The 17,346-nt window shown below is 46.4% G+C and overlaps 1 protein-coding gene across 6 annotated transcripts in view; it reads right to left on the reverse strand.

Annotated features, from left to right (window-relative positions):
• The window catches only part of PNPLA7 (patatin like domain 7, lysophospholipase), a 109,567-nt gene that overhangs the window by 71,489 nt on the left and 20,732 nt on the right, over nucleotides 1-17,346 (reverse strand). For all 6 annotated transcript variants that reach the window (XM_081896317.1, XM_081896315.1, XM_081896314.1 and 3 more), the window contains 14 exons: nucleotides 16,146-16,234; nucleotides 15,870-16,010; nucleotides 15,027-15,186; nucleotides 13,733-13,813; nucleotides 11,616-11,744; nucleotides 10,584-10,664; nucleotides 8,849-8,990; nucleotides 7,901-7,978; nucleotides 6,816-6,922; nucleotides 5,553-5,711; nucleotides 4,501-4,578; nucleotides 3,404-3,609; nucleotides 958-1,089; nucleotides 158-281 (listed from right to left, as the gene is read on the reverse strand). In XM_081896317.1, the coding sequence (XP_081752443.1) occupies nucleotides 158-281; nucleotides 958-1,089; nucleotides 3,404-3,609; nucleotides 4,501-4,578; nucleotides 5,553-5,711; nucleotides 6,816-6,922; nucleotides 7,901-7,978; nucleotides 8,849-8,990; nucleotides 10,584-10,664; nucleotides 11,616-11,744; nucleotides 13,733-13,813; nucleotides 15,027-15,186; nucleotides 15,870-16,010; nucleotides 16,146-16,234 (1,707 nt within the window). The remainder of the gene's footprint in view (nucleotides 1-157; nucleotides 282-957; nucleotides 1,090-3,403; nucleotides 3,610-4,500; nucleotides 4,579-5,552; nucleotides 5,712-6,815; nucleotides 6,923-7,900; nucleotides 7,979-8,848; nucleotides 8,991-10,583; nucleotides 10,665-11,615; nucleotides 11,745-13,732; nucleotides 13,814-15,026; nucleotides 15,187-15,869; nucleotides 16,011-16,145; nucleotides 16,235-17,346) is intronic.

Below are 17,346 nucleotides of genomic sequence, written 5' to 3' on the forward strand. Positions count from 1 at the left end.
GCTGCTCAGCCTGAACAACTCGTTCCTTAGCGAAAGGCCAAGCTGCTTAGGCTCCTACTGCAACCTGCTGCCTCCAGTGCCATCAACAACTCAGAAAATGGGTTTGGTTCAAACAGGTCTCAATCCCAATCTAATTCACAAGCCAGGAGGAACTTACCACGCCAATCAGGTCACCACGGCCATATTCCCCCGTCAGCTGCTTTTTCCCATCATCCATCCTGATGACAGAGCGGAGCCGCCCGTTCAGCACAATGTAGGTGCAATCTGAGTTGTCCCCTTGCCTGTGAAAGGACACACCAGTTACAGGAGGGAAAGACCCTAAAAGCACAATCTCCATTTCTGGCCTGATTTCTGGCAGGCCCAGAGCAGTCTAGGTCTATGGAATATTCAATAAACTGGGCCAGAAAAGCCACAGGAAGCTAACCTGCAGGGACTGTACTGCTTTTGACCACTGCGTGTTTGTGTCACTTTTCTACCTCCTCCTATTTTTGTTTAAAAACATACATGGGAGTATTTGAACTCCCTGCACATGGAAAACCTGGATGTCAGAGAAAAGACCCAGGCAGAATCCTACAAACAGACTAGCTTTCCACACACAAGTTTATTTTAATTTACAATTTTTATTACAATTTCCTTAAATGCACAAAATGCAAAAGGCTTGAAAACAATAAGCCAAAACTAATGCACCTTTTGGCATTCAGCATATCCATAGGCAAATTTGCTCAAGAGGTTTTAAAGCAAGAAAGTATTTCAATACATGCTTGTCTTCCTAGCAGTCCCCTCTATAGACTTTCATGTGGAAATGCTCCTATTCTGCACAGCTTTCCCCCACATCTACCCTATTGCCTCCTGCAAGGGACAGAAAAGCTTGACCACTGGGTAGGTTCCCCCATCCTCAATTTTGCAGGGGGAGGGGGCAAAGGGGTACACAAGCTTTCCATTTTGCACGCACCCTACCTATAAACAGCCCGTCCCGCTTCTACTTCCATCCAATCCAGAGCAAAGTCGATTTGCCTCACAAAAGATGACATCCGCTTCACAACTGTATGAGCCACACCCAGCACGACGGTGGGTTGCTCCCGCATTATCCTGAAAGGCAAGGTCTGGCAGTTAGGAAGAGTGTTGGGCCTCAGAGGGCACAGAGATGGCTAACTGCACCATTTGCCTAGCAAGGAAGGGAGGATGGGAGGGAGAAAGGGAAGAGAAGGAAGGAAGGTCCAAAATCCCAGTCCAAAACTCTTCTGCTAGCTTTGCTGGGTAATTTGATTCCACTATTCACCCACCCCTCAAAAAGTTAAACTCTGGCAGAGTCACCCTGACTTCTGTTTGCTGGATTGCTTGGGAGGCAAGTGCATTCTGAAGCATTTTGGAAAGGGCTACATTTATTTTCCTTTCCTTTCCCTGTTATTACTCTGCTTTTCAAACTGAATGGGGCCCTTAAGGCAGATGCAGTAATAAAATATTTAAAAAAACAAGAAGTGTTTTGTTTTGGTTTTTTTAAGGTCAAGCATACAGAGTGGAATGAGAAACCAGCCAACAAACATTTCAAATAATCAGGGGCTTGTTTTATCCTTTTAAGTATGCTTGTCTCAAATTTCACTCTGTTACAACATTTATATTAATTGGAAAAGCAAAAAAGGGTTGTGGCCTGTAAGACTGTAAACATACACATACTAGAAAACAAGGCAGCAGCATCCTTTACCACAGGAGATATGGGAAGAGCCACAGCTCAGTGACAGAGGATCCACTTTGAATTCAGAAGTTCCCAGGTTTGATTCCCAGCATCTTCAGACAGGACTGGGAGAGACTTCCCTGGAGAGCTGCTACCACTACTGGTCAGGGTAGATAATACTGAGCTAGAGATGGACTGATGGTCTGACTCCATACAAGTCAGCTTTTTTTCATGGCCACTGGCTACTACGAGACTTGGGCGTGAGCCACAGTCTCAGTGCTCAAATTACGAGAGGAAAAGGATGCGGGGGGGGGGGGGGGATCATGATCCTCAATGCACAAAAAGGAGCAGCAGTCTCCAATGAAGAAGAAAAAATCAGGAGTAAATGAGTTGGGTGCAATTATTAAATTAAAAATGAGGTATAAAAATGCAACTTACATTGAAAGAAACAGGAAAAAAGAAAACAAAAATGGCATCAAAAGTTCTTTGTGTTTAATTTATTAGTATTATGCTGTTAATGCTTTGTTTGTTTTTCCTGTTCTGCATATAGTCTGTTTTCGTTGTTTAATAGAAAGTATTTTAAAAATAAAAAGGCAAAGCTCCCGCCAGTCGGTTTCTGGGGAAGGCATGATCCAAGGCTTCCTGATCCTTTTGCTTGCAACTCACCACACATCTCACAACTTCCCGCCTTCCCTGGTGGCTCCCACGCCCCCTGGTGATGGCTTAATTAGATACTGGGAAGGGGGATTCAAAAGCCCCCTGCCCTATGCTACCCAGCATTTATTTATTGAATCACAGCTGTGAGTTCAGGGAAATGGTGTAATTAGCTGGCATCTGCCCGGTACTTAAATCCCACGGCAGGGGCACACCCAGTGGCAGAGCTCCCTGACAAGAGGGTGAGATGGGTCGTGGTACTGCTAACAGGCTGCTGCCTTAGTTGGTCCCACAGCTGGGCTGGAGACAAGGGCTGGCTTTGAACTGTTTCCTCCCACTACCCCTCACAGCACTTAGCCTTCGTGGCATTGCCTCAACTGGGGGAAGAAGGAAGGGGGAAGGGGGAAGCTTTCTGGGAGAGGAATGGGTCATCATTCAAGCTCTGGAGGTAGAGCATTGGCTGCAACTAGACAAAAAGGGGAGCCAAGCAAAGACCCGATCAGATTCATATGAAATGCATTGTCCTTCAGTACACGTATGGAAAACAACACTGCATACCGAATCTGGCATCCTGGCATTTAAATAAATAAAAGGAAGGTGCTAGTCCTTAAGGTTGGAAAGATAGGTTAGAAAGTGCATAAGCAGTACCTGGCAAAAACCTCAATAGTGCTATGTGCACAGAAACAACCAGGATTCCTCCAAAGTGCACCTTGCACCGTCACTGAATGGTTTTTGATAACTGGTCAAGACACAACTCTTTACCTGTGCCTTTGGTCACGTAGGTGACTTTCTTCACTCCTGCCCTGCTGTTCTGTGCTGCTGTTAACCTCAACACTGATTCTTCTATGCCTTTAAGATTTTAATGTAGCCATTGTGATACCCTCAAGATGCTACAGGAATCTCAGCTCCCATCATCCCCAACCCTGTTCATGCTGGCTGGGACTGATGGGAGTTGCAGTCTTAAGCATCAGGAGGGCACTGGCCTAGAGGTATGATTCATTCAACCAAGGCTTAGAATTCCTAGCTTCCTCCAGCAATACTTGCAAACACATCAAAAGAGATGGGGGGAGGGCTCACTCATAGAAGTGCGACTTGGAGATGGCCAGGAAGCTGCAATCGCGATTGGCCTTGATGGTGAAGATGAGGGGCTCCCCCGTAAGGGCAGCCAGCTGCCCCACCAGCTCCCCAGGGTGGGTGATGAACAGGCAGGTCTCCTCCTCTGAGTCAATCTTCCGCTGATAGACATGAAGCATTCCTGAGATCACAAATCGGATGTTGACATCCTGCAAGGGCAGAAGCAGAGTCTGTTCCTCTGTATCAGGTACCACCTGTTTCTATGTTTGCAAAGTCAAAGCCAGGGTAGGATTATATGGGGGAAGTGATGTTACAGTGGGAGTTGCAGTCCAGCAACACCTAGAGGGCTAAAGGTTACCCGATATCTATTCTAAGAGTTGAAGAGCCATAGCTCCGTGAAGAAGTGCAAGTTTTGCATGCTGAAGGACTCAGGTAGCCCCAACATTTCCACACAGAGCTGGGAAAAGACTCAGTGCCTCAAACTGTAGAGAGCTGCTGCCAGTCAGTATAAACAGAACTGAATTAGATGGACCAATGCTCTGGCTCGAGATGAGCCAGCCTAAGAGGTTCTTATGTAAAATACAGGACAGAATTCTTACTTCAACTTTAGGCCAAGGCCCACAGCTGAGTGCTATAGTATCTGCCTTACACACAGATATTCCAAGGTTCAACCCCCAGCATCTCCAGGTCAGTCTGGGAAAAGACTCCCTGCCTCAAACCATGGAGAGCTGCTGCTGGTCAGCGTAAACAACACTGAGCTAGATGGTCTGACCATATACAAGGCAGCTTCTTATGTACTTTGGGAAACGGCCAGAGCATAGTGGTGGAGCATCTGCTTTCCACGCAAAAGGTCCAGTTCCCACCGTCTCTCCATTAAAAGGACCAGGAGGCAGCAGACGGAAATCCCTTTCTCTTCCCAAGACCCTGGAGAGCGGCCATGTGTCAGAGTAGCAAATATCAAGCAAGACGGGGCAGCGATGTGATCTGGTTGAATGGAGCTTCATGTGGCAACTCAGAATGAACCCTAGAGATCAGAGAAGGTGAAGCTCCCCACAAGCCCTGTTTTGACTCACATAGGAAAGTGGCATGCAGGGACTCACCTGGTCACCTTGCCTCGACACCACTGTCCCAGCGGTAACCTGATGCAGGGTCACTTTCCCATGCAAAAGGCAGGGGTCCTAAGTGGGTGAGAAAAGAGACACACACAGTCAAATTGAAAGCTGGAAAATCAAACGTGATGTGGAGAGGTAACAACATCCTGGCTAGTAAAGTTCCCAAGATGTCCTGGTTGCTCACTGTGGTGTGTGGACTTGGATTAAAAGAATCTATTTGTCATATATAAGAAGTGGGGGGAAACACCCACATTCAACATTCCTAGGCACTAAATTTTAATGTGGGGTTGTTGCAGACAGTGCCATTAAAAGCCATAGCAAATTGAGTAAGTTCTGGGTACTGGCTCAGATAGTGACAGGGAGTGATGCAACACTGGGCACAAAGGCCCCGCTCCGTTCTCCTCACTGATGGCACACACAGCTGTGCTGAGATTCCACCATACATTGCTCTCCTGCTGTGACCCACACATTGGATCAGGCCATGACCCACTAGTGGGTACCAATCCACCAGTTGAAGACCAGTGCAAACTCCCTCTTATGCAGGCAAAAAAACCCCCACATCTGTGCAGAGACTGAGGTATCAGCAGGCCTGGAGGAAAACCCCCGAGTTTGCAGGTAATACTTTAAAAAGTCATTGGGTAGGGGAAGAAGAAACGACTCAAAGCATGTCAGTGAGGACTGAGCATGCTCAGTGGCAAAGAATGCTGACTGTGTGTTGCTGGAGGAAGAGAAGGAATGGAGTATATTGGAAAAGGGCATGAAAAAGCTGAAACCCTGAACATTTTATTGCAGGTCATGTTTCTTACAAAGTTTCAAAAAGTGATTGAAGGATGAAGCATGGCAAATCCTACATTTCTTGGAGGTTGAAAAGATCTTTTCCCCGCTTTGTTTAAATCATTACTAAAGCCACTTTTTGACAAAGCTCATTTCCCCATCCAGCAGAGGTTGGATAAACATTTTCTCCATGGCTGCACTCAGGACTGCCTTTTCATTACGGTGTGGAATTATGCAAACCCAGTTTGGCCCTCCCCATGACTCACATCCAACTTCATCAATGTTAAAAGGTCCATCTTGGCAGCTTCTAAGATGGCCTCCGACTGCTTCCTGGCACTGGGCTCCTGGGCTGAGAGGTGGTCCTGTGAATAGTGGAAGATGGCCGAGGGCATTTCTGTCACCGTCACTGTCTTCTTCAAGATGGACTTAAAGAAGCAGAAACACCAGAGGTTAAATTTTCCATGTTGTGCTGAATACCACCTGGCACACTGTGGCCACATAAGCCAAAAACCCTGCATGGGACTTCTTAGCAACTGCTTCATTCCTTAACCTTCACTTCCCCCATTACATGTAAACCCCAAAAAGAATGCTTAATGTAGGGCTGCCATATGTCCGGATTTTCCCGGACATTAACAGGAATTGATATCTGGGGGGAATTTCTGAAGGGTGGCACTTTGTCCTGAGTCTTAGGCAAGTCAACTTTCATGATGTCCTGGTTTTTACTTTTTGAAATACAGTGGTACCTTGGTTCTCAAATGCCTTGATTCTCAAACACCTTGGTTCTCAAACACCGAAAACCCAGAAGTAAGTGTTCCAGTTTTCAAATGTTTTTCAGAAGCCGAACATCTGATGCAGCTGTCAGCTATTGTTTCTGGGGTCCCTGCACCATTCAGAAGCCGTGCCTTGGTTTTCAAACATTTCAGAAGTTGAACTGACTTCCAGAACGGATTAAGATCAAGAACCAAGGTACCACTGTATGGCGACCCTACTTAATGGCAAAAGGATTCAATCTTTCTTTCACTCAATCCAATTCAAGAGGCAATAATAATAATAATAATTTATTATTTATACCCTGCCCATCTGGCTGGGTTTCCCCAGCCACTCTGGGCGGCTTCCAACTGAATATTAAAAACAGTACAGCATCAAACATTAAAAACTTCCCTAAAGAGGGCTGCCTTCAGTTGTCTTTTAAAAGTAGAATAGTTGTTTATTGATTCAGCAACTTCTCACCAAACATTGTGAAGGCCACATAGGGACTGGCTCTTTCCAGTCAGAGCAAAAACAGAGGACAACTTAATGGGTATGCTATTGTTATGGTTGCGTGATTTACTGATATATTATCCAAAACTGGTTTGAATTCCATACCGTGATATCAGTTTCATAATTTGTGACCTGGCAATATATTGTGAATCATGATATGTGTGTGTGCTATGCAAAAATCATGATGCAGGAAAAACTGTAAAGCTAGCCAATGCCTCTACAGGAGGAGGAGGAGGAGGAGGAGGAGGAGGAAGGCTCAGAAAATCTACCTTGCATGTGACATTGCTGGAAAGCACTTCTGAAGAGGAGGAAGAAGAGGCAACTCTGGCTCTCTCGTAGGCCATGTCCAAGTCCAGCTTGCTGCTAGTCAAGCTTCCTGCAGAGGGAAGATGGAGGGAAGGCATCACCCTCTACAGCAGTGGTTCCCAAACTTTTTCTGGCCACAACCCCCTAGATCCCATAGACCCATCCCCAGTGCCCCATACCCTGTTCAGTGCCCCCTGCCTCTTAGTGCCCCCTAGGTAAACCCACTACCACCCAGGGGCAGTACTGCCCACTTTGGGAACTCTGGCTCTACAGAATCTTGGCCCACCCTGTTAAAGGCTGTGACAGTGGTTTTAGGATCAATTTGGTCTCAGAAGAGAGGCCCACATTGGCCCTGCCCACCATGACATTGGGTTCACTTCAGCACATATGGCAGATCAGTGATAAGGTGGTCATGTTCTGGGATGAAGTATTCAAAGAAATTGGAGAGATAACTGGGCAGAACGTGGTAAAAGGTCCAGAGTTGGCAGCACTTAATCTTAACCAAGGAGACAATATGAAACTTCATTGTAAGCATTGTACTGACCATCTATTATGAACAGCCAGGCTACTGATAGCCAATTATTGTAAATCCTTAGAGGGTGAAGCATTGACTGCAAGGTATATATATTTAAAAATCTGGCAATTAGCGCTGATAGAAAAATTAACCACTAAACTGAAAATAGCAAGGGATGAAACTAGAAGGCACATTGTTTGTGAACTGGTAGATTTTTATTATGCTCATTGCAAAAAAGGAGAAGGTGGGGCTCCTACGCACTGCAAAGGTCTTTGGTTGCTGCGATTCTATGTGTGAACTGGAACTGCCATGAACCTAGAAATGTGACAAATTAAGCAATTTGAACTCCTATACAAGCCAACCTCAAATCTACAGAAAATGTGTATATTTTGTTCTATACTGTATCTTGTTGCTTAGTAATATGACAAAATAGTAAAATCTTAATTCTTTAAAAGGAAGTGAACTTAGGGGGCATTCAGTGCCATGGTGAAGCTCCCCACACCCACTGTTTCCCCCTCAATGGTTCACACTCACCTTCAGAATATCCAGAGGATGATGTCAAGGACAAGCTCCTTTTAAGAGGGTTCTCAGATATGGAAGGCCTCCCTGCATCTGCAATACAGAACACAACAACAGACAATATAGTAACAAGTTGCTTTTTGCCCGGCTTCCATGGTCAGCTGTGTGGGCTTGATGCACAGGTGCACTGAGGAAAGGGAGGGAACTAAGAGTCACATGCGGAGCCCCTGCCAAAGCACAGTTCTCGGAAGGTGCCCGATGATGCCTATCCTTGGCTCCACCCTTCCCTAGTCTATGGTGGAAGCACACTCCCAGGGCCTGCTCCTAACAGAATGGTTTTAACTGCTACCACTGAGGAATTGGAACATTTTTCAGCCTGAGGGTCATATTACCTTCTGGGGAAAACTTCTGAGGGCCACATGCCAGCAGTGGGTAGGGCCAGAGACAAAGTGGGCAGAACAACAACTGTCAATTTTACCTTTTTATAGTAGGCTAGTTTCTACACACACAATCTGTTCTCTAGCCAGGCAAACAAGAGGCATTATCAGAGCCAGGAGTGCCAGCTTAGCCCTGTGACCGTGGGTACCCGAGGCTGTGGGTGCCACACAGCATGCGTGGCCCTGGCACTGAAATTTGTGGGTGTTCAGCCCCGTTATGGGGAAATTTGTGGGTGCTCTGGCAACCAAGGCCCCAGGAAGTTGGCACTCTATCATCAGAGCTCAAGGACACATTGCAGCTCAAGGAGGGCATGAAGGAAGGCTGGTGAAGAGGGGTGGCATGAGGGGAGGAGCCTGACCTGAAGAGAGTCCTGAGGGGCAGATAAAGAGGCTTGAATGGCCCCAGGCCCCAAGCCTAAGGTTCCACACCCCCAGTTAAGAAAGGAGTATTTGCTGAAAACAGAGCTGAAAAACCATGTCCCTCAAGGTTGTTCCCAAGAGCAATTCCCACTTAGGTAATCCTTACCCGTCTCTACAGAACCTGTTTTCTCCAGCTTCTCCACCCGGTCCTCCTCCGACAGATTGGACACCTGCCTCTTCACTGCTCTGCCAGCATTTGCACCAGAGGTCACACTCGCAACTGACACCAGTGGGATGGCCTGGCTCTCCTATTAGGGGCAGAATGCAGAGACCCAAGAAGGTACCATTCAGATCAGGAAGCATCACAGTCCAAGAGCTTAGGGATAGAGCACCTGCTTTGCATGCAGAAGGTTCCAAGCTCAATCCCTGGAGAGAGACTTCTGGTCTGAAACACCATAGAGCTGCTGCTCCTGGTGGTCAGTATAGACATTATTGCACCTAACGGACTCTTGTGCTGTGTTCCTAAACTCAATGGTACTACTGAAAACTATTATGGAAAATGTATCTCCTCATCTCACATCAGTAGGATGTCCCACAGGCGTTGATGGCCTGTGCTCAGAGGAATGGGTGTCTACATCACTCTCTGGGCTAAGCAGCAGATTCAGCCAAAGCTACTGTAACACAAATTGGGGGGTGGGAGTCTCTCGTGGGCCAGGGTCCCTTGGAGGTAATCCGCTTGCTGGTGATGGAGGGGGAACCACAGCCTTTTCTCTCTCTCCCTCACCTGCCCTGCCCAATTTGCTGCCAGGGGAAGAGGCAAATCATTCTTGCCAGGGGTCTGAAATGATTGCTTGAAGTGGAGCTTTTCTCCACTTGCATAAAACTAGGCCAAGGAGGGGAGCACATGCAGAAGGTATGCCACCCCTGGATTAAAGGAATATAGGAGTCATCATGGGCTCTGTAGCTCACTAATGGAAGAAAATGGCTCATTAACACTTCCTATGACACCTTTTTCCTAGCACAAGTATCTACATTGGTTTGTTGCTTGCATTTGAGTTTCACCCCCAGTGAGTTGGGAAACGTAAGGGGGGACATGACCGGCATTTCCTAAAAGCACATGTCATGTGAAATGTAAAGTTGCATTCTTCCTTAGGATGCCAGAACCTGGCATCATCAGACAATGAAATTGTTTGGTAGCAGGTTCTGGATGGACAAGACAAAGGACTTATTCACACAAGGAAGAATTAATCTATGGAACTCACAGCCACAAGAATTCAAGATGATCATGGGCTTGAGGACCAAGAAAAATTCATGTAGTATTCAGTTGCCAGGGTGCAAAACTGAGAATGGCTGTTGCTTTCCTGCACTGCTTGTGGACTTCTCAGAGGCTTCCTGCTGACCATTGCAGGAAGTAGAATGCTGGATGAGCTGGAACATTGCTCTGATCCAGCAAGGCTCTTCTTATTTCCTTAACATCCTCTGGGTGGTGGTGATGATACTATTTCATCCCCATAAAAGCTTTGTGAAGTAGACTAGGTAGAGAAATAAGGTCTTCAGGGTCACACAGTGATTAGAACCCAAGTCTCTTCCACCTGAGTCCAACACTAATTCCAAGAACAGGTTCCAAGTTTGCATCTTATCCTCCCCACCCACCCCTAGCCCCGATTTTCTTTTTGCATTGTGTATTTTAAAATGCAAGTTTGTGGGCAGGCACAGTCTTGACTGCACTTATTTTAGGCAAGTTCTTTCAGGAGCTGGTTTGACATAAAAATGCTTTAAACAAACAAATAACAACCACTGAATCATGCTGGGTCTCAGTACAAAAAATGAGACTAAGCTGGTGTTTGCCTAACTGGAAGTATATAATTCTCTTTGCTCCTAAATGAGCAGTCTTCACTTACAGAGCTGAAGAGTTCAGTAGTCAGTCCAAGGTAGTTGTGCAATGCCAGGAAGGTCACTCTTTGGAGCCTCACCATGATTATCTAAGAGCAGGAGGATCAGGTACAGACAAATGGTTAGCCACACCTGGACCCAAGGAGAACCCTGACTATAGTTAGGTTCAAAGTCTGTTCCTGGAGAGAGGAATTGAGATGGATGCTCAGAAGAGCACAGGGACATTTTCATATCTCACCTCCCTGGCCCCAAGAGGAAAAGGGGATAGAACTTCCCAAGGAACTTGCCGTACTTTTGCGTGTATAAGACGATGGTTTTTTACTTTAAAATAATCTTCAAAATTGGGGCTCGTCTTATACACGGATAGTGCAGAGTGGGGACAGGTGAATGGTTGCAGCCACAAGCAGGAGGTTGTCAGCGGTAACTGGGTGGATGATTTGTGGCTGCGGCAAGGGCTGCTTTGGATAGGCTGCTGCTTTGGCAATTGGGTTGGTGATTGGTGGCTGCAGCAAGGGCTGCTGTGGATTGGCTTCTGCTGTGGCAATTGTGCATGTGTTTGCCGGCTGTTGGTGGCGATCGGGCAGACCCTTAGCGTGCAACTCTGTGCAACCCTCCCCCCAAAAGCCTCAACAACTCTGGGCAACCCCCCCCCCCCCGCAAAGTTGAACAACTCTGAGCCATCTCCCCCCATTTTCTTAAATTGGAGTCCCCAAAAACAGGGGGTGTCTTATACATGGGGGCATCTTATACACAGAAAAATACAGTACATCTTTGTGTCGTTGCCTCCAATCTGGACACTTATGGCAGACACCCTGCCTCACTCTCAGGCCATTTCCACACCCATTGTTCTAAAGCAGGTGTGGAAAACTTGTGGCCCTTCAAATGTTAGTACAGTACAATTCCCATCACCCCTGGCTATTGGCTATGTTTGCTGGGGTTGATGAGAGCAGCAATTAAGCAACAGTGATGGGAAGGCCAAAGATTCCCCATACCTGCCTTAAAGCTAAGAGGACTCCCTCCCGTAACAGCACCAGCCTCACCTGTACAACTCTAACAAGGGTCTCAGGATATTTCTGGAAGACGTCCTGGAATGCATTGGCTGGGAGGCGCAAGATCGTCGAAGGCATCGCCGCCCGAGCAGAAACTGTTTTATATGGGGCAGGATGACCCTAACAAGTAAGACATTTCATATAAAAGTTTATGCCTTGCCCTTCCAGGAATTTGAGAGAACTCTAATTAAAATGAAGTATTCCCTTAACGAGTAACCCACTTAACACTTTGGTAAATCTGGGAAACAGGTTCAGTACCATTTAAATCAAATGTTAACAATAAATATTTATGCAGTAATTTTGTATTTTTATTTATTGCAAAAATGTACATGCTGCTTAATTGTAAATAAAACATTTACAAATAACATAAAATATACATTACAATTATTGACAAAAAGGAAATACAGTGGAACCTCTATTTGCGACCATAATCCATTCCGGAGGTCTGTCCAGAGGTCAAAACGGGTCACTGGGAGAGGCGCCGTTGTGCGCAGGTGGCGACTGCCCACTTCTGTGCATGTGTGAACGGCAATCGCTACTCCTGCGCATGCGCAAACTGCAATCAGTCCAGTGCAACTAGACTTAATGGTCAGAGTTCCCTTTACCTTTAATTGTTGTTATCATAATTATCATTATTGAAGGGGAGGGGTCGCAGCTCAGTGGTACAGGTTCTGTTTTGCATGCAGAAGGTCCCATGTTCAATCCCCAATGGGATCTCCAGGTAGGGCTGGGAAATGCCCTTGCCTGAAACTCTAGAGGGCTGCCACCAGTCCATGTGGAGGTTATGTATCGAGGAATGGATTTTGAGAGCTGGTGTTGTGCAATGGGCAGAGTGTCAGAATAGGACCTGGGAGATACAGAGCTGTTGTGGGGATTAAATGAGGAGGGAGAGAACCACGTGTACCACCTTGAGATTCTTGGAGGGAAAAGATGGGATATAAATGCCATAAAGAAACAAACAAACTTTTTGAATAGTTTGTTTTCTTGTGTATGTTAAATTAAGGAAGTTTTAGTGCCCCCAATGGAATTGTTATCATGTATTTTAATTGATACCATAGATTTTTTTTAAAAAAAAAACCTGCTTAGAAGCCATTTTGGTATATAAACAGTATATAAATTAATAAGGAACAGAATAACAATACAAATAATAGCAACATCCCTTCCCCAATCCAAAAACTGTAATCAGCGGGCACTACTTGAAAGCAACTTCCTTTGTACTTATTTGTAAGCCATCTCTCCTTTCTGCCCCCACTATCATCAGACCTTCCTAGCATCTAACCCCTGAATCCCCTAGCATCACACCCCACACCAAGAAAAAAACTCTCTTCACAGTACATTCTTCCTACAGCTAGTGGAGGGAAACAAAAAGTAATCCAGCTGAGTAATCCTGCTCAGCTCCCAACCGACTGATCGATTCTTAATTACAGAAGGTTTTTTGTTGTTGTTGTTTTAAAAGCACAACCCAGGGCAGGAACTTGGGAGGCTTAGTTTTTAAGCCCTGCTGGCAGCTCCAAAGGGAGAAAGAGGCGAAAGACTCTGGCTTGCAGAGGGCTGCTTAGAGTAATGAACTTATCTTAAACACACCAGGCAGACATTTGGGCTATGTGATGTAGTCTGGAAGGGCATCACTTGCATATGGTGAGTACAGGCTTGCTTTGTGGCAAATTTATGAGGGGAAAATGCAAACAATTAAAGAAACTGGGTACATGTTCTCCCTTTCAAGTCGAAAAGGAGCCACAAATGACCCAATGACTACATCTAGGCAAGAAAAACATTCAGCTATCTAACATTTTTTGCAAATTAACACACAAAGTCAAAATAAACCTCCTAAGTGATCTAGGAGGAGGAGGAGAAAGAAGGGAAAAAAAGCCTAAAGTTCACTCACAAACACACCCCTCTCTAGTCTCCATGCAAGCAAATGAAAAGCATGATCAGGCAAAGGCACTCAAGGGGAGGGTAACACAAGGCTGGTGAGGAATGTGGCCTGAAACAGTCCCCAGAACCAGAGAGATTTAGAAGGCCATATTCACCTCCTGGGCCTATAGTTCCCCACCTTTGTATCAAAGGATAAAGACATCCAAAAGCCAGAGTCATGGGCTTTGGCTTACCGTGATGACATCCAATATGCTGAGGAGGCTGTGGACACTGTCTCCCGCCAAGACTTCTTTGACCACCACCTCTGTGCCATCCTATTGTGGGGGGGGGGTAGAGAGAATAATGAGACCACATTTCAGCTACACAATTACAAGCTAAGTTCAAAGACCTCTGTGTGTGTCTCTGTGAGTGACTGGCCTTGAAAAGCAAGTAATAAAAAAGCAGAAGAAATAAGGCAGACACAAACTCTGTGTCTGAGGCAACTTTCAACACAAAGCTCAGCATACGCTTATGGGACTGGCTCCCACCACCCACACTCTGCAGGATCTAGGAGGCATAACCACCACCCCAAGGATGGGAAGACGCCTCATTCTTATTAAAAAGGTAAAAGGTAAAGGTACCCCTGCCCGTACAGGCCAGTCTTGACAGACTCTGGGGTTGTGCGCCCATCTCACTTAAGAGGCCAGGGGCCAGCGCTGTCCGGAGACACTTCCGGGTCACATGGCCAGTGTGACATCGCTGCTCTGGCGAGCCAGAGCTGCACACGGAAACGCTGTTTACCTTCCCGCTGGTAAGCGGTCCCTATTTATCTACTTGCACCCGGAGGTGCTTTTGAACTGCTAGGTTGGCAGGCGCTGGGACCGAGCAGCGGGAGCGCACCCCGCAGCAGGGATTCGAACCGCCGACCTTTCGATCAGCAAGTCCTAGGCGCTGAGGCTTTAACCCACAGCACCACCTGTGTCCCCCTCATTCTTATTAGTCTTTACCAAAAGCTATATAATGAAGGTGCCAGGTACATCTCTGTGGGAAGGCTGCCACAGAGAATACCCTCTTGCAGGGCAAAACTAAAGAGCAACTAAGGGAGTAATCTCTGTTGATCTTATCACCCAAGAGGGTCTGTAGGGAAGAAGGCAGCCTTTTAGATATTTGGGGCCTGAGTCATTTAGGGCTTTAAACACTAACCTACATACCTTGAATTGGGCCTGGAAATGAACTAGCAACCAGTGCAGCTGGTTTTAAAACCCTTTTAAAACAAGGGTTATACGAGATCTAAACCAAGACAGGCAGAACTTTGGTAGCTACCGATCATACAGCCAGCGGGCCTCTCAACAGAAAAATTAGAAGTTTCTTTACACTAGGTCAGAGCATGCCTCCACCTGCCACAGCCCAGTAGTGTCTACTTTGACTCTGCCAAGCAAAGAGGGGACTTTGTTATTATTTGCTCCTTATCTTATATGCTTTACTGCTCGATACTGTGTTAACTGGCAGTTTGGCCATGTATGTTGATGACCTGTCAGCTATCCTTACACTTTCTTGGATGCAGACTTCCAGCTTTCCATCCTGCACCACGTAGATGCTGTTGTCCAGCTGCCCCGGGCGGAAGATGTACTCCCCTTCGTGCAGCTGGACAAAAACCATATGCTTGCAGAGCTCCAGGAAGAGAGGCTTCTCAAAGTGGCCAAGGACCCTGCAGGGAAAAAGATGAGAAGGAGCTTGCATACCAGACATCCTGCTCCTGGGCTAAAACAGCAATGAGTCCATAGAGGGGGAAACTCACTGCTACAGGAGGTTGCCGCAGCTGCTACTTTGAAAGTACAGGTGGTGACCATTTTGCATGTGTTTTGATTGGCGAGTGACGGCCAATCATGTGTTTTGCATGTGTTTTGATTGGCGAGTGACGGTGCACTATTTTTAACCCCCAGAAGGAGGCAGGGACAGTACAGGGCAGGGAAGGGTGGGGCAGGCTTGCACATGCTTTGCCAACATGTGTGATGACCCAAATCGCAACCTCTGTGCAAACAGAGAGTTGCCTGTAACAGGGGCAACAGCAGAAGGATTCACCGGCAGACTCTATTAGTCTAAGTTAGAGAGCAACCCAAAGCCTATTTTTAGAAGGAGAAAACCAAATGCAAGGGGTTAAGATGCAGACATTGCTGCCACTGTGCCTCACTAATGAACTTCTTAGAGGGGCTGGCCTGCTCATTGCTAGTAAGCATGGCAAGCTGGTTAAATGGTCCCGGTGTGTCAATCCTTATTCTCCTCAAACTGAGGACATGTCAAATCCAATCTTTCTGCAAACTCTTTAATGGTAGGGAAGTTGCTTCTCTTCAGCCCCCACCAGCCCAGTTCTCTCATCACGTTTGCCCTTACCTGACATTTTTAAGCATGTAAAGGACTTCGGAGGGCAAGTGGGAATTCTTCACGTCAAACTCCGTTAAATCTGCCTCGAGCAGAGAGGGTGGAGGCTCCTTCGGCTGCAGGGTGGGGGACTCCTTCTTGAACCGCAGGATCCTATAGGGAATAAAGCAGAAGTGGTTCACCTCACAACAAGGCCATCGGGGGAAAGAGGTCCCTGTTGAGGTCCCTTCATTTTCTTCCTCCCCATTTAAACTCACACAACCCACAGGTCCCTGCATCCCCCAATACCTCTTGGCCAAGGACAATACTTTGGCCCTCTTCCGCATCCGCTGCCGAGGGACAGTGTTTCCAACCAGAGAGTTTGGTAGAGTTGTAACCTGGAAAGGAAGAAAGGTTTCCTGAAGGAAAGAGATCTCAACCCACAGAGGAACATACAGGAAAAAGGCAACCAAGCTGGGATTTTACCATGGGTTCTATTCAGTGTTAGTTTCAATAAATCTACCCTAAGTAGGTCTAACTAAGATCCATTCATTTTAATGTGTCTACCACAAGTAGAACTTAATTGGAGTCAACCCCAAGGCATTAGAGCCTCTGCTTGTCCCTGGTACAAATAAAGAAAGGACTGAAACAATGGTGGTAAGCAAAAAACAGAAAACAGGACATTTCCTTGATCTAAAGTTCCAGACAGAGAAATGCATGCAACTCAATTCTACTCAGAGTAGACTCACTAAAGGGAATGGACCTAACTGAGATATGCAAAACCTGGTCCAAGTTATAACAGAAAGAGGAAAAAGGAGATGGCAGAAAACTGCATAAAGAAGAGATGGTGGAGCAAACTGGAAGAATGAACAAAGGAAGCTGCCAGACTACCGGTAGAGCTTGCTCAGTACAGTATTGTCTATACTGACTTGGCAACAACTCCCCAGGGTTTCGGGCAGGAAGTCTTATCCAAATCATAGCTGGAGATGCCGCTAAGGATTGAACTGGGGCCTCATGCATGCAAGGTAGATGCTCTACCACGGAGGTACAGCCCTTCTTCAAAGAATGAGAAGCCCAGCGACGGAATGGTAAAAGTTTTATAGCTGTGATAATTCAAGAAATAACTCCCTGGTGAATGCTGTGGCTGCTGGGAGTTGTAATCCAAAACCTCTGGAGAGTACCAGGCTGACCAAGGTTGATTAAGGCATTATATTTGCAGTGTGTTTGATTTTGACATGTTCCTCCCAATGCTCTCTATCAATGGCTTTTGAGGCATAACTGAGTTTCCAGTATTAGAGGACATTTCTCCTTCATGTGTATTATTGATAGATGATATTTCAGCAGCATGTTGGCAAACCGTTACCTGCGAAGGGGGTCCTTTCACAACCAAGGGCCTCTGCTTGGAACTGCAACAATGGCAATATATTGAGCACCATCTACTGGAGTGCCATGTGTACTGCAAATGAAAGCAGGCTGCCATGGCAGATCTACTAACCTATTTTCCCAGGCT

This window comes from Podarcis melisellensis, assembly GCF_964234715.1.
Source record: "Podarcis melisellensis genome assembly, chromosome: Z".
Lineage (NCBI taxonomy): Eukaryota > Metazoa > Chordata > Lepidosauria > Squamata > Lacertidae > Podarcis > Podarcis melisellensis.